This window comes from Medicago sativa, chromosome 1 (assembly GCF_051527215.1).
Source record: "Medicago sativa cultivar Bolivia chromosome 1, Bolivia_mono, whole genome shotgun sequence".
Classification (NCBI taxonomy): Eukaryota; Viridiplantae; Streptophyta; class Magnoliopsida; order Fabales; family Fabaceae; genus Medicago; species Medicago sativa.
Window position 1 is genome coordinate 86,703,194 of NC_140749.1, and position 15,410 is coordinate 86,718,603.

At 33.4% G+C, this 15,410-nt stretch overlaps 1 protein-coding gene and 1 long non-coding RNA gene across 6 annotated transcripts; one reads left to right on the top strand and one right to left on the bottom strand.

Annotated features, from left to right (window-relative positions):
* Positions 1-8,569: 8,569 nt before the first annotated feature.
* Positions 8,570-9,769, top strand: LOC146958622 (late embryogenesis abundant protein D-34-like). Its single transcript, XM_085740139.1, has 2 exons — positions 8,570-8,975; positions 9,077-9,769. The coding sequence occupies exons 1-2, from the start codon at positions 8,652-8,654 to the stop codon at positions 9,533-9,535; spliced, it is 783 nt and encodes a 260-aa protein (XP_085596265.1). The 5' UTR covers positions 8,570-8,651; the 3' UTR covers positions 9,536-9,769.
* Positions 9,770-10,658: 889 nt separating this feature from the next.
* On the bottom strand, positions 10,659-14,332 carry LOC146958623 (uncharacterized). 5 transcript variants are annotated; one of them, XR_015024690.1, is made up of 5 exons: positions 13,721-14,332; positions 12,800-13,405; positions 12,542-12,698; positions 12,046-12,228; positions 10,659-11,101 (listed from the first exon to the last, which is right to left on the bottom strand). It is a non-coding gene; the product is annotated as an uncharacterized LOC146958623 (long non-coding RNA). The 5 variants fall into 5 exon arrangements; XR_015024688.1 differs by having other exon boundaries at positions 11,723-12,228; XR_015024691.1 differs by lacking the exon at positions 10,659-11,101 and having other exon boundaries at positions 11,477-12,228; positions 13,721-13,856; positions 13,995-14,332.
* Positions 14,333-15,410: the final 1,078 nt, after the last annotated feature.

Genomic DNA, 15,410 nt, shown 5'->3' on the forward strand with positions numbered 1-15,410 from the left:
GTGTCCGGGGACACTCGCTAACAAGACCCTTTATTCTTAGTTGACAAGAGAGCGACAACTATTTTATTTAAGGCTCCTTCCAAAAAAACTAGTTTATTTAAAATAAAATGAATCTACTTATAAATGAATTCTCGAAGTAGGCATTTTCAATTAACATTGTTGTATTATTATATAAAATTGCACATCTATCCTCTTTTTTTTTTTTTTACATTGAGTATCATTTAAGTATAAGTTTTAAAAAAACTCAATTAGAATAGCTTCATGGAATAACCAATAAACAATTAATAATTTTTATTTCATCATCTGCTCAAATGATTATAGTACAAGCTACGAGAAATGAGTAACATTAAACTCACGCAATTGGTTAAATGGAATAAACTTCCGATAATTAAAAATACAATGAAATGTCTCTAACACTTTAAGAATCATAAGGGATTCCCAATGATTGGTTTTCAAATTATATAAACTTCGTTAGAAGTTTCTCAATATAATATACATGTGATAATATTATGCCATCACACTTTCCTATGATCTTAGCCTGCAGATCATACATATAGTGGACTCTCATGCATTTCAGATATTTAGATGTTTAATTGATTTAATTCCAAACTTCTTAAAACTTTCTCAATATTATATCTTAGTGATGATAAAATACTACAACCATTTTTTTAGGGCAATACTACAACCATTTTTTATGATTTAACATTCATTTCAATCATTTAAATGATTCGAATATTTCCCAATAACGTATGATATCAGTAACTTCTTTTTTTTTGGTTACAATGATATCAGTAACTTCTAAAAACAAGGTGTTATAATATTTTACATTAAAGCAAAATATATAGGTATCATAGTTACACAAAGTAAGATTAAGCTAAAATGGATTCATTAATACTAAAAGATATTACCGACACTTACGTGATAATAGGATCACAATTTATTCTAACCTAATAAATCAATACATTCATAAGTGAAGATCGTCTTCTTTCAAAAAAAATAAAATAAGTGGAGATCGTCTACTAGCTACAATTAATTTTAAAGTTTAATATAAAATTAAATTACTAAATGCCAAAATGGATCTCAGTCTACATGGATCTCATCATCAATTCACAAATAATATCCCAATTCTAGTGTAAATACAATCATCGCAAGATAAACTAACTCATACAACAAATGTGCGCACAAATACATATATATGAAATAACAAAATTCAATATCTATTCAGGACAAAATAGTAATTTCACATAAAAGTCTTAAACTAGTGAGAAAAAATGATGCATTTTTTTAAAATCATGACCTCAAATATTTTTATTTGATTGTAACCATCAAATGGCATAAACATACTGACTCAAATTTCATCACCTTTTTCACAATAATAGTATTTGAAATTAGAAGATATAAAGCATAAATCCTAAGACTAGATCGTAATAACATACACAATCACGATAAAGATGAAGAGCTTCGGTGGAAATTATTGGAATTTTATAGAAAATCAATATCATGGATATAAATATATGGAATATCATAATGTTAAAACATTGGTAAAGAACGTATACCTGACATGGCCGTGTCTACTGAGTTCAAAGAAACTTCATCTAAGGAGGAAATCAAACTATGAGAATCTTCTTCCGTGGATGACATTATGATTGAATATCTACAAAATCTTCACCAAAATAATGTAGAGATAATGAAAGTAGGTATTTCAAACAACGGCCGCTGAGCTTTTAGGTATGAGAAGAAGAGAAGAACAAGAAACCGATTAACAGAACATAATCTTAAAATGATACCCGACTTTTTTGTTGTTGGGCTTAGATGGGTCTAGAGCTATCAAAAAAGGCCCAAACTTCCCAAAAACTCAAAAACCTACTTATTAAGCCCCTGGTAAACCCCTTAATTATGGCTCGTATTAAAATAGTATATTTTTTGCCCCAGTTCCCCTACGCAGTTATTTTTTGTGAGTAAGCTCCCTTTACTTTTTTTAGGAAAAAAAATTATTTACTACTTATTATTAGATGCAATAAAAAATTAATTATTACGAATGAAAATATTTTGTTTGTGATTATTATTTTGAGAGTAATAATATTTCAATAAAGAAAAACACATTAGAAAACCCCTTTCAAGGGTGCCCATCTCCAAGGTTTTTTTTTATTTTATTTCTTTCCCTATTTTCCACTAGTAAGGGTTAGGTTCGACCCCCCATCTTTCATTGTATTTTCTTCTTTTTATTGTATATATTTTGGGTATGTTAGCATATGATGCTTGTTGTTAGGGATGTCAACATAGTTGGAATGTCTAACAACAATTTTGATGCCGGTCATACTTTTGCCTTGCCAAAAAAAAATTTGTGAGGAAATATTTTACTGCTTTCCTTGACAAGTGTGGTCTTTTGTTCTTGCGTATCTTTTGATGCGATGGAAAATTCAAAGATATATAGTTTGGGGGTAAAAATTGTTTGTCTGTTGGTTGACTTCAAACAATTTATTTGTATTGTGATTGTACTAATGTTAAAAATACTTTTGATTCGAAGAGGGAAAATATATTGAGCTTTTTTTAGGGGAAAATACATTGAGTTTGAAAAGTTGATTGTCGTGAACAACCATATTTCATATTAAGTGGATTATCCTTAGGTTGGAAAACATACGCATACCTCTCTACAATATTGTCTATGTCATAAACAACCATATTTCAAATTAAGGTCATGGTCATGAGTGCATAGTGAGGGAACAAAGAAAACTTTCTTCTCTCTCTCTCTAGACTCATCTGCCGTAAATATGAAGAAATCTAGATTGCAAGTAAAATTTCACCATCAAGAAGAAATAAATTATAAAAGAAAACATCATCCTCACATGCACATCGATAACACAGTGATAGTTGCACATCAATCGTATAATTGGGTCTGAATAGATAAATTTTCAGCAATAATCTAAAAATTGTTTAGAATTCATGTTGTTTTTGTAGAACTAGTATTTTGCAATAAAACCTTGTGTGTAAACAATTTAAAAGCCAATTGTTTTAAAATATTTGGGATACTCTGGCAAAACCTTTGCCTATTTTCTTCATTTCTTTAAGTTCCATTTCTTCATGCCTTAATTGTTGCTCTATTTTCTTCACAGCTTGAGATAAGACACTTGAATGAGAAGCATTGGCAAAACCTTTGCCTATTTTCTTCATTTCTTTAAGTTCCTCTATTTTCTTCACAGCTTGAGATAAGACACTTGAATGAGAAACTTTGGGTTGATTGGTTAATTCATACTTCTATTTCTCCAGATGCTTAGAAACATTTTGTAAATATTTCAATTGTTCCCTAAGGGTTTCTTCTGCAAACTTTAATTCATATTTCTGCGACTTTTTAAAAGCCTCCAGACTCTGATCAAACTCGGCATCAAGCTTTAATATCTCAGATTGAAAATGAAAAGATTTGTCCCTTTTTTAACATTTAAAGGGCTTTCCTCTTTTGTAGTATCCATTGCACCGTTGTCATTTTTGGAGGAACCTGTTGAGAAACAAAATGTTCAACACTTGTTATTTTATTTTCAACATGTTTGTTTTAGAAGCATAAAAAACGTTTCATAACTCTAACTATGCACAAGTTGTACACATTCCAGCAGAACCAAATGCACAATAGCGAAGACACTATATATACACGAAACATCTTTAAAGTAAACAACAATGCGAGTTACAAAATTGGAGCACTCCCATCAATAACTGAAAAACAAAAATGACAAGCCTCGTGAGATAGACAAGGAAAAGGCTACCACAAAAAATAGTCTCGCCGCAGAGCAATGTCACAATGAAAAGGCTACCACCAAAAAAACAAGCCCCAATGAGATATCCTTTTTAAATATCATATAAAAACCAAACGCACTGCACAACAATAGGGAAAGAAACACAGGAAAAATACAAGGCAAAAAACCCCTACACCTGAAGACCAGAACCACAACCACAACAAACAAACAACAGCAGACGCAAAAAACTTACAAAATCAAACACCAATACAAATCCTATCATCTGCTCAAGCAATTGTTTGGGTACCAACTCCATTTATAAAATTAACAAGAAGGCACCCTTAACCAACTTAAACTCCACCTCAATGACATGATCTTGTTCTCTTCGATTGTCTCATCAACACCCTTAGAGTGGGAGAAGGGGAGTTTTTCACCTTCATAATCACACAACCAATGTTAAAGTAGTAACTAGGGTCAATAATCAAACACCATCACGATCTTTGAACAAAAACACATCATGTAAATGGACTCAATCATATCAAAAGATTTTCTAGACATTTATGTGATATTAAGATCACGATTTATTCTAACATAACAAATCAATATTTTGAGAAATGAAAATCATCTACTCAAAACAATTAATTTTAATTTTTACGTTTAATATAAAATAAAATTACGTCAATGCAAAATGGATCTTATCCGACATGGATCCCATCATCAGTTCACACACACACACACACAAAGATATATAGAGAGAGAGCGGGGGGGGGGGGGGGGGGGGGGGGGGGAGAGTGAGGATAAAAAAATTTGATTTTTGTTCAAGACAAAGCAGTAATTTCACGGCAAAGTCTTATTCACATCAAATGACATAAACATACTCAAATTTGATCATCTCATTCATAATAATAGTACTGAAAATAAGAAAATACAAAGTACAAATGCTAAGATCATATTATAATTATAAGCACAACCATGATAAAGATGATGACCTTCATTGGAAATTGGGTTGAATTTCACAATAAACCAATATCATAGATATAAATATATGGAATAACATAATGTTAAAATATTGCTAAAGATCTTATATCTGACTTGGTTGTGTGGATTGAGTTCAAAGAATCTTCATGTAATGAGAAAATCATATCTTGAGAATTTTCTCCCATTGATGACAATGTGACTGAAGATCTACTAAATCTTCAACAAACGAATGTAATGTTGATGAAAGTAGGTATTTCAAATAGAGGCCACTGATTCTTAAGGTACGAGAAGAGTATAAAACCGATTGACAAAACCTAATCTTAAAATGGTACCCAATTTTTCATGTTTTTGGGCTTAGACGGGTGGGGTGACCCAACAAATATTTTTTTAAAAAAAATTAAAATTGACCCACAATTCTTAACTTTTCTACCAAAATTATCATTCAGGAAAAAAAATCAATTTTTTTTTGATAAAAAAAATTCCAATAGATAACTTTTACTAAGTTTTTTTTTTTAAAAGGGCTTAAAGTTCCCTTGCATCAGCTCAAAAAAAATAATGACATAATTGGCATGAGGTAAAAAATAATATTATTTTGATTGGGGCGCATAGTTAAGAGGTTTAATAGGCCTTAATAAACGTGTCTTTTTTTTTTGTGTGGGAAATATAAGTCTTTTTTTGACAGGGAAGCAGAATGTCTCCTACTGAATTCATCCAGCTCTCTGTCTTGCGTTGAATCCAACCGTCAAAAGGATTTAAAAGGGAAAAAAGTGGAAATAGAAAAGCTATCACTTTTATTTCTTACGGTTGAGATTGCAGCTGAATGGACAACATGAGAAGAGCTGCATGAGAGGATCCAGGTCCTTTATGACAGTTTCAAACATTGACATAAACCTTTTATTTTTTGTAAAGCCCATTGCCATAAATAAATAAATAAATAAAAGGTTAAATAATTTTTTTGTTTCTATAAATATAGCGAACTTTGTTTTTAATCATCATTAAAAATTAACATATTTTGGTCTCTATAAAAATTTTCAGCACACAATTTTAGTCCTTGTTAAATAAAATTAAAATTTGTTTAATTACACTTAAACTTCTAAATTTTTGAATTATTTTTTACACATAATTTTTTTTAAAAAGTTTAGCCCTTGTTTATTTAAAAATTTATACGTTTAAGCATAATTAAACAAATTTTAATTTTACAAGGATTAACAATATGTATTGAAATTTTTTATAGGGACAAAAACAAATTAATTTTTTTCATGATGACTAAAAACAAATCGACTATATTTATTGGCTTAATACATCGTTTGATCCCTTAACTTATTTTTCGTTTTCACTTTGGTCCCCTAACTATTAAACGTTTCAAAATGGTCCTTTATCTTTGTTTTAGTCATCAATTTAGTCCTATTTTATTAATTTTAAACCTCTTAAAAAGAAGACCGTTGGATAAAGGAGATCTATCAAATCTAATAGTGTCTCACTAACACCCAATTTATATCACTTTCTTCATCTTCTTCATCTTCATCTTCTTCATATAACCATCATCAACATTCATGAAATCAGAAATTCTTGAATCAAACCCGGTAACTAACAAACTCAAAAAATCAAACTTCTCAACCCGATGGTGATTGCGTGCGTGAGATTCGAATGTATTAAACATTAAAAACATCATCAATAATCTTACTTGTCTACAACTCAGAAGTACCAAACTACATATAATGATCAGCAATATCAAGTTAGAGTTTTTTCAAAAACAACGAAACCATAACCAAATTAAAAACATCAATAATTCAATATCCTAAAAATCAATTATTGAAATGGAAAATAATTAAACTTTGTGATTTCTCATTTCCAAATTATCACATAGATTTTCAGCTACACAAACAAAACAAACATGGAAAAACATACAAAGCAAAAAAAGATTGAAGACAACCCACAATTCATCAACATGAACTTAGGTAAATTTAGAGAAATAGAGTCAAAATTGAACAATATATCAAGAGATAAATCAATGAGTTCGAACAGAATGGACGGGTTTGAAACGGTGGGTCGCAAATCCAATCCAAACCTCTATCTCCAACAACAACATCAACAATTTAAAAAACGTGATGAAGTTAGCCACATGGCTTTTATTTACAGTTGGTAAGTCCTGGAGCATGGTTGACTGATATGTGTCAAGAGAGATATGAAGTTAGAGAGAAGAAAAGTAACAAGAAGGTAAGTGGTTCTTGGTGTTGTTGTGTTTATAAAGTTTAAACCTTTTTATTTTATCTCTTAATTTTATTTTTTTCTAAATTTAATTTTTGGGTTTTTGATGCCGAGGCCAAGAGGATGAAGGCTATAGGGAGTGTGGAAAGTGATTCTGAATGATGATTATTATGCAAATATTTGAGGAGTTGGATCTACAACAACAAAGAATCTAAACTATTTTTGGAAGATGGAAGATGATGGTGATATTTTGTTGAGTTGATGATGATTCAAGTTTTTTAAATTAGCTTTCTCAACAATGTTTTTTGGAAACAAGTAAGATCTGATCTTATCCGATCCATTTCAATCAATGGGGCTTTTCTTTCAATTATCTTGTGATGTGTTTGGTAGTTTGAATCAAAACGTGACAGTAGGGGGCGAAGTTGGAAGGAGAAATTGAAAGAAGGGGAAAACCATGAAGAAATTGATGATGATGTTGATTGTTGTTGATGATTTCTGGATTTAAGAAATTGGAGGTGTAGTGATGAGATGAGGTGTAGTTGATGTTGATTGTTGTTGTTGATGATTTCTATGGGATTTGAAGAAAGTGATATAAATTAGGTGTTGGTGACACACTGTTAGATCCGATGGACCTCCTTTATCCAACGGTCTTCTTTTTGAGAGGTTTAAAATTAATAAAATAGGACTAAATTGATGATTAAAACAAAGATAAAGGACCATTTTGAAACGTTTAATAGTTAGAGGACCAAAGTGAAAACAGAAAATAAGTTAAGGGACCAAATGATGTATTAATTTGATAAAAAACTTAAACCATAAATAAATAAGAGTGTTGATACATAGAATCCATAGGTGACATACATCCCTTAATCCCTCACACATAAATGCAACATGTGGTAATGTGGGTCCCACACACAAACACACTCAATTTTCTGACCATTTCTCCTCTCTCTCCCGTCTTTCTTCCTTCACAACTTCAGCTCTCTCATCTCTTTCTCCCACTCCAGCCACCATCACCGACCACAACCACCATCGACCTTTGTCATCACGACCACAACCACTTCCACTCTCTCTTATTCTCTCTACTTTCTATCCCTTTGCCTCAAATCTGACCTCACCACCGTCCTCTCCGTCACGGCCAACCACCGTCCTCACCACTAGCCACCACCCACCACTGTCATCACTGCCCTCTCCATAACCACATTGTCTCACCACGATCATTACACACATTCAGGTCTGACTCATAGAGAGAGAGTTTCAAAGAAGGATTGGAGAGAGAGAGAGGTGTTCCGGCCGGCAACCACTCGACAATTTGAGGGAGGGAGGGAGGGAGGGAGGGTGGGTGAGTGGGGGGGTTCCGAGAGAGGAGAGAATGAGAGAGTGATTTATTTTGAGAGAAGAGGAGTGATGATGAGGTAAAATTACTAAACTATCCTTAATACCTCATGGAGTGGTACAAAAGTGGTACAAATAAAAGAGTGTCAACCAATATTTTCCCAATGAATAAATAAATAAATACATAAATCTTGCAAACTGATAGATGGGTTCCAAACAAACATGCCACGTATCCTAGTCATCACTCTAATTGTTGCCATGCGTAACGTTTTGCCACGAATTCTCCCTTTCCCACCTCCATTGCAAACTATTAATATGTTTTCAGAAAAACTTCTACTCACTATCCAAATCCAAAACCCTGAAAATCTAGCTACAGAATTTTTGCTTTATCTATCTAAACAAAGAAAAATGAGTCAAGAACAACCAAGGCGTCCACAAGCTGGTCAAGACCCCATCAAATACGGCGACGTTTTACCTGTCTCCGGCGACCTTGCACAGAAGCCCATTACACCGGAAGATGCCGCCATGATGCAGAGTGCAGAGAGCCGTGTGTTGGGTCAGACGCAACCTGGCGGAGTAGCCGCCGTCATGCAATCCGCCGCTACACGAAATGAGCAGGCCGGAATCGTCGGTCATAAAGACGTCACAGATGTCACCGGTGACCGTGGCGTGACCGTCACGGAAACTCAAGTCCCTGGAAGACGCATCATAACCGAAACAGTCGGTGGACAGGTTCTGATTCTGAACCTCACTATGTGTTTTGTTTTAATTTTAAAATTTCACCTCGTATTCTGCTAATTTTTTTTTGTTTTTTTGATTAATTTAATGTTAAGGTTGTCGGACAATTTGTTGAACCGACTCCAGTTCAGGTTGGTCTAACCGGTGCGGTTCGAGAGAGTGCATTAACCATTGGAGAGGCACTGGAGGCGACGGCGCACACGGTAGGTGACAAGCCGGTGGAACAAAGCGACGCCTCTGCGATACAAGCGGCGGAGGTGAGAGCTACGGGGAATAATGTTATAACACCGGGAGGTTTGGCATCAATGGCTCAATCTGCAGCGGCTTTCAACGCTGAGTGTCAGCGTGAGGAGGAGAAGATTAAGATAGGAGATGTTCTGAGCGGAGCAACGGCAAAGTTGCCAGCTGATAAGGCGGCGACGAGGCAAGATGCTGCTGGGGTGGCTAGTGCTGAGATGAGGAATAATCCTGATGCTACTGCTACTCCTGGTGGTGTAGCTGCTTCTGTTGCTGCGGCTGCTAGGCTCAATGAAAATGTGGGCAATGTAATGTAACGTAATCAATGTAAATGTAATGTAATGATGATGAATGATGTTCCTGTTCTTTGTGTTGTAACTTGTAAGGTGATGGCATGTATATTAGAAGTGGTTTCTTTTTTCTTGTTTTTTGAGAGGGGGTCATAAGTGGTTCTTATTGTGTCTTGGCATATGCTTTTCCTCTCGTTTGGTTGTTTTAATTTGGATGTATGTATGTTGTGCTCTTAATTGAAAATGGTTTTCACTTGTCAATTAACCATCTATATTCTTTTTTTATGTAAAAATAAATTCATTAAGCAAGTCTAGCATCATGCTTAACAATGATAAAATTGCAAATTGTGGAGACTTTGATTGAATAAAATTTAAACACTCTTGAACAATGGCTCCATATAAGTACGTATTATTGTTATGCTGCTATAACCAGGCGCAACCATACCTCTTATTCAGCCCATGCACAAAAAGAACTCATGTTTTTGGACTCATGTATTGGAAGGTGATTCCAAAAGGAGAAGCAAACCAAATTGATCGATCCCAGTCAATCCCAGGCCACTCCATGAAAAGATGGTCAATGGTTTCATCTTTAGCCTAATGTACAAGTACAATTTACCCCTCTATGAAAAATAGCATTCTTTACGGGTAATATTCTATGTATAATCCGCCACATTAAATGATCATGTGGCGATTGGCGAGGGATTAATTATTTTCATTTTCCAAAGTTTGAGTCACAAGAATAAACTATTAATTTGATTACTAAACTGTAGAAATATATTTCAATAGTAGGGATTATTATTTATCCATTAAGTTAGTCTCTTATTTCTTTTAAAAAGAATAGAGGAAGGCTCAATATATATACAAATAATAGTTTGGAGTTTTAATTTAATTTCGGTTAATTTTGGTTGGAGTTTAAAGAAAAAGGAACTAGACTTTTTTGACATAAAAAAGAACTTTTTTCAGGAAATAAAAAAGGACTTAGTTTTTTTTTTAATCAAAGAGGACTATTTATTTTTTGTACCCTAAAATTTCGGGTAAGAGGATGGTGCCCTAGTTCAAAACAAATTAAAAATATACTAGAACTCAGACCCGTGCTCCGCACAGGTCATATCGATTGTAAAAATTAACAAAAATATGTAAACTTGTAATAGACCACTCAACACTAAGGAAAAAGTTTAGAATTAAAGATACAGTATTGCATAAGTCATACCAAGAGATGGACTATAACATGGTTAATTCAAAAAAAGGACACAATTTAGGATATATTACGAAAAACTTCTCTATAGACCACATTAGACGTTACATCCGCCTCTTCAACATCATCGTTGGATACTAATATCTTCAAACCATCTCTTGAAGTCACCCTTGACAATGCCACGTACAATTGACCATGAGAAAAGACAGGCGATGGTAAATATACTCCCACATGCTTTAGAGATTGGCCTTGACTTTTGTTGATAGTCATTGCAAAAGAAACAGCTATCAGAAATTGCCTTCTTTGAAACTTAAAAGGAATTCTGATATCAGATGGGGTTAAAGATAATCTTGGAATAAACACTTTGTCACCTATATTACTTCCAGATATCGCTTGTCCTTCAAGCACAAAAAATAAAGGATCATTAGGACCAAACTGAATATAAAAATAAAAACCTATTTTAGCAAAAAACCAAAACTTGTCACTTAAAAAACCAAACTTAATGATTCAATGTATTGAGCTATGATATAATGAGTAGTTCATATTCAAAATCAATTTTTTAAGACATTAGCTGAAATACAAAGTTATGGGTGAAAGTTCACATAAGCATTAAATCTAACATATGATGGATGCAAAAGTACAAAAGAAACAAAACAATAGTACATTTAAACAATAGAGATGATTATTCTCTTTATCATGTTTGTGGACTTCATGTAAATCAACATTTAGAATAAGTATGTTTCATTTTAATTAAATCAAACGATGTAATATAAAACACATTTTTGTGGAGACCTTATTTTACATAGAAACTTGAAAAAAATATAACAACATCTATATGTTTTTTTAAACAGCCAAACTTCATTGATAATGCACAAAAACAACACACAAAGGGTATACTATATGCGAACAAAGAACAGCCAAAGCACATCAAAAAATTGTGTGATAATGCACTCAAAAACCAGATAAAAACTACCCTAAAACAACCACTAAGGGACCCCAAAAATAGCTGCACATAATACCCTCAAAAGCTATGCCCATGCATCCAATTGTAACCAAAAGAGAATACAAAAATATAATCCACGGTAACACCATAGCTGAACCAAAACATAGTGATCACACTGCAACAACCACAATAAAAATCGCAGAGCAATAAGCAAGCCCAACACCACTTTAGAACATGTTCATCTTTCACTCAAATGTGCCATTTTGTTTACTTGCTATGACAACATAACAATTGGAAACTCAATCAAGCAACATTATTCATAAAACAAAAACGAATCCCTCTAAAGAAAATTAGCAATCATCAGATATGTAACATTAATTTAATTTTACTTGTGATGACCTGAATAATCTAATTAAACAGCCAAAATCCGAAAACAATATGCATATCTCAACACTGCTAAAACTGGAACACACTACTCAGACTGAGGAACTTCAACTCGATGACAGGCAAAAGGACCACGCCTATTCAAATGAGATGCATCCAACAGGAACTGAAGCATTGTCTGCAGATCAAGAAATCAACCTAAAAGTATAAATTCAATCCGAAATTAACTGATAAGTGAAGACCATGACTATGTGAACTGCGAATCAGAAATAAACTCCAAATCTTGTATGATTGGCAAAATAAATCATTAAAAAAATAAGAAAAATTGATCAAAAGACAATTAGAATGTTCTTCTTAACAATAAAAAGTTCATGTTAAAAGAACAATGTCGAAAGAAAAACTACAAAACTTAAAGCAATGTGGAACCAAACTTTTTATATAAAAAGCTGTGATTTGCAATTGGAAGTATTCTAAAAAGAAAACTACAAACAATGTGATCATAGATACTAACCTCAAACACAATGTGAAATGTTTTTCCACAAATCATGATCCTTCATATGCTTTCATCCTCCTCCTTCCATCACCAGATTACAACTTATGTAACTTTCATAATCTCAGTGGAAATGAACAACAAAGAAACAATTTTCCTTTTCCGGTGTTATACAAAACTGCAAGACAAATGCCATTTGAAGATTCAAATTTTATAGCATATTAAATGAAAGAGTTGATGTTATTGCAATTGATCAAAAGCTTTAATTGATGATAATACCATGGCTACATAACAACTCGTACCAAACACTGTAACTACAACACCAACACCATCATTTTAGAACCACTGCAGAAAATTGACAAACAAAAAGGAAGAACTCACAATTGTTAGTAGGTTACATTTGAATCCCCAATGAATAAAATTCTCTCAATCTGATATCAACCCTCATTTTGAAGATACTTAAACAGTTAAATACTAACAAAACAAATCTCCGCATAAGCTACATATCCATAACACTAAATATTAACACCATCAGCCTTAGAGGGAATTGCATTGAGAACAAAAAAATAATTATACAGTACAAAATCTGCAGACCGAAGACCACCGCCTAAAGCCAAATCATCAATCACACGCACCCATGCTCAGAAACAAAATTGGCACAACGGTCCAGATAGATTCGTTGCGATCAAAACACTAAACCAAGGCATCACAACACAAAATAAATGCAGCAGAACACCATAGACTTGAATAATACAAACTGATGCAGCAGGCGACAAAAAAACCACACAATAGAAGCAAAATTGCATGAAGCTGCTACAGCTGAGGCAAACCAGCCCAGATCACTCCAAAGCAAAACAGAAACGCGACAAAGTCTGCGAGAAAAACCTGAAAACGAATTCATAACCTAAAATTACTTTCTTTCAATTGCTGATCCAAACAAATTAACATATCATAATAAGAGCAGATTAAAGGGACTCAGTCTAACAAAGGTATCAATAACCTAGAAAAAGTTAGCACAAACATGTAGATCTTGTTGTTTCCTAATTGATTTCACTAAGAAATTGGTTGTATAATCACCAACCCTCCCAATATACATGATCCTTCTGTGTGTTGTGGGGAGGAAACAATAGCCATAAAGAAATAGAAAATAAGATAAGCAAAACAAATAATACACAAAAGTAAAATCTGATGCTTTGTTACCTCATATTTCATCTATGAAGGATTCCCAATCTCACTGTCTCCTCCACACTATCATGCGCTGAATCAACAATCCCCAATCTCACCGCCTCCTTCGCCGTCACCTTCGCAGCCTGCATCACAATCTTCCTCCTCGCCGCTGCATCACAAACCTTCGCATCAACAATCGCAATAAACCACGCCGGAATCACATGATCGATGTCAAGTTCGCTCATGTAGAGAAATCTAGGATCTGATCGCATTAACACATAGTTGTGAGATAATGTGAGGAAGTAACCTGTAGCGGAGGCGTGACCGGTGACGGCGACGATGGTTGGCATGGCAAGAGAGAGAAGTTCGGAAAAGATCATGCGAGAACTCACAAGCATATCGTGGTTAAGGTAAAAGTGATGGACAAAAATCAATTGAATGGGAAGGGTGGAGAGGATCCATGAGAAAGAGAGAGGATTTGGAATGATGAGAGAAGAAGAAAGATATCATTTTCAGAAAAAATGAGATGATAGAGATGAACACAGCCGTGTGTAGATACCATCAAGGGAACATTGGAAAATGATAAAATTTTGAATATGCATTGAGAACATAAAAGTCACGTTGGAAACATGCATTGGGAGAGGAGTTGAATGATAGCAAAGAGAATAGCATTAAGATATATGATCAATGGTTTATAATGAATGGTGCTTTAATGATGAGCATCCAATGGTTTAGAAAAATGGAGGAAAAATATTAGGGTTAGGGTTAGCTTGGGGGGGGAAATAGAAGAGATAAATATGAAATAGTTGTTTCGGAAAACAGAAGAGATAAATATGAAATAGTTGTTTCGGAAAAATAGGGCTATAGATAAATATGAAATAGTTGTAGGGCCAATTTGTTTCGGAAGTAGAGATAAATATGAAATAGTTGTTTCGGAAAATAGAAGAGATAAATATGAAATAATTGTTTCGAAAAATAGAAGAGATAAATATGAAATAGTTGTTTCAGAAAATAGAAGAGATAAATATGAAATATGATCAATGGCTAAAATTGAATGGCGCCTAAATGTGCAAGATCCAATGGCTTAGAAAAGTGGAGGGAAAAATGGGGGGAAAATATTAGGGTTAGGGTTAGCTTTAGGGGTTAAGCTTTAGTAAGTAAGATTTATATTTACATCCTTAGAAAAAAAGAGATCAATTATGCGGGTTTTCTTGTTCATAATAGGGCAAAGATCCTCTAAAATGAGTAAATTGAGAAAATCAATGATTGTTAATATATGTTAATGTATGCAGGTTTTTTTGTTCGATTCCTTCGATGTCAATTTCGATGGACTAATTCTTACAATTTTTGTTTCTTACTTTAAATGAAATCCAACGAGTAGACGGTGGAATTTGACCCCTCGGATAAATCAATCATTGCGCTGAATACTATGTTTTAGAAAAAATAAAAAATATACATGTCTATGTCAACTTAACTTTCATATAAAACAACTTCATGATAATTGAGAAGGATAATAAATAAAGTAAAAAAGAGTAGAATATAATGCATAATAATATGGAGGGGTAGAGGTTCGAAACTCAAACACTCTGCTTATTCACCTTAAAAACTGAATTCTAATCAACCATCCGATAGATTAATTGACAAAAAAAGAAACGTGTTTTTTGAGGTGGAAAGATATGGTCTCGATTGATGTATGAAATTTGTAAAATTGATTTTGATTACT

Bases quoted from the DNA above. Each gene is read 5' to 3' on its own strand.
- LOC146958622 (XM_085740139.1), top strand. From the start codon at position 8,652: ATGAGTCAAGAACAACCAAGGCGTCCACAAGCTGGTCAAGACCCCATC. The intron at 8,976-9,076 runs GTTCTGATTCTG...TTTAATGTTAAG, and splicing joins CCGAAACAGTCGGTGGACAG to GTTGTCGGACAATTTGTTGA.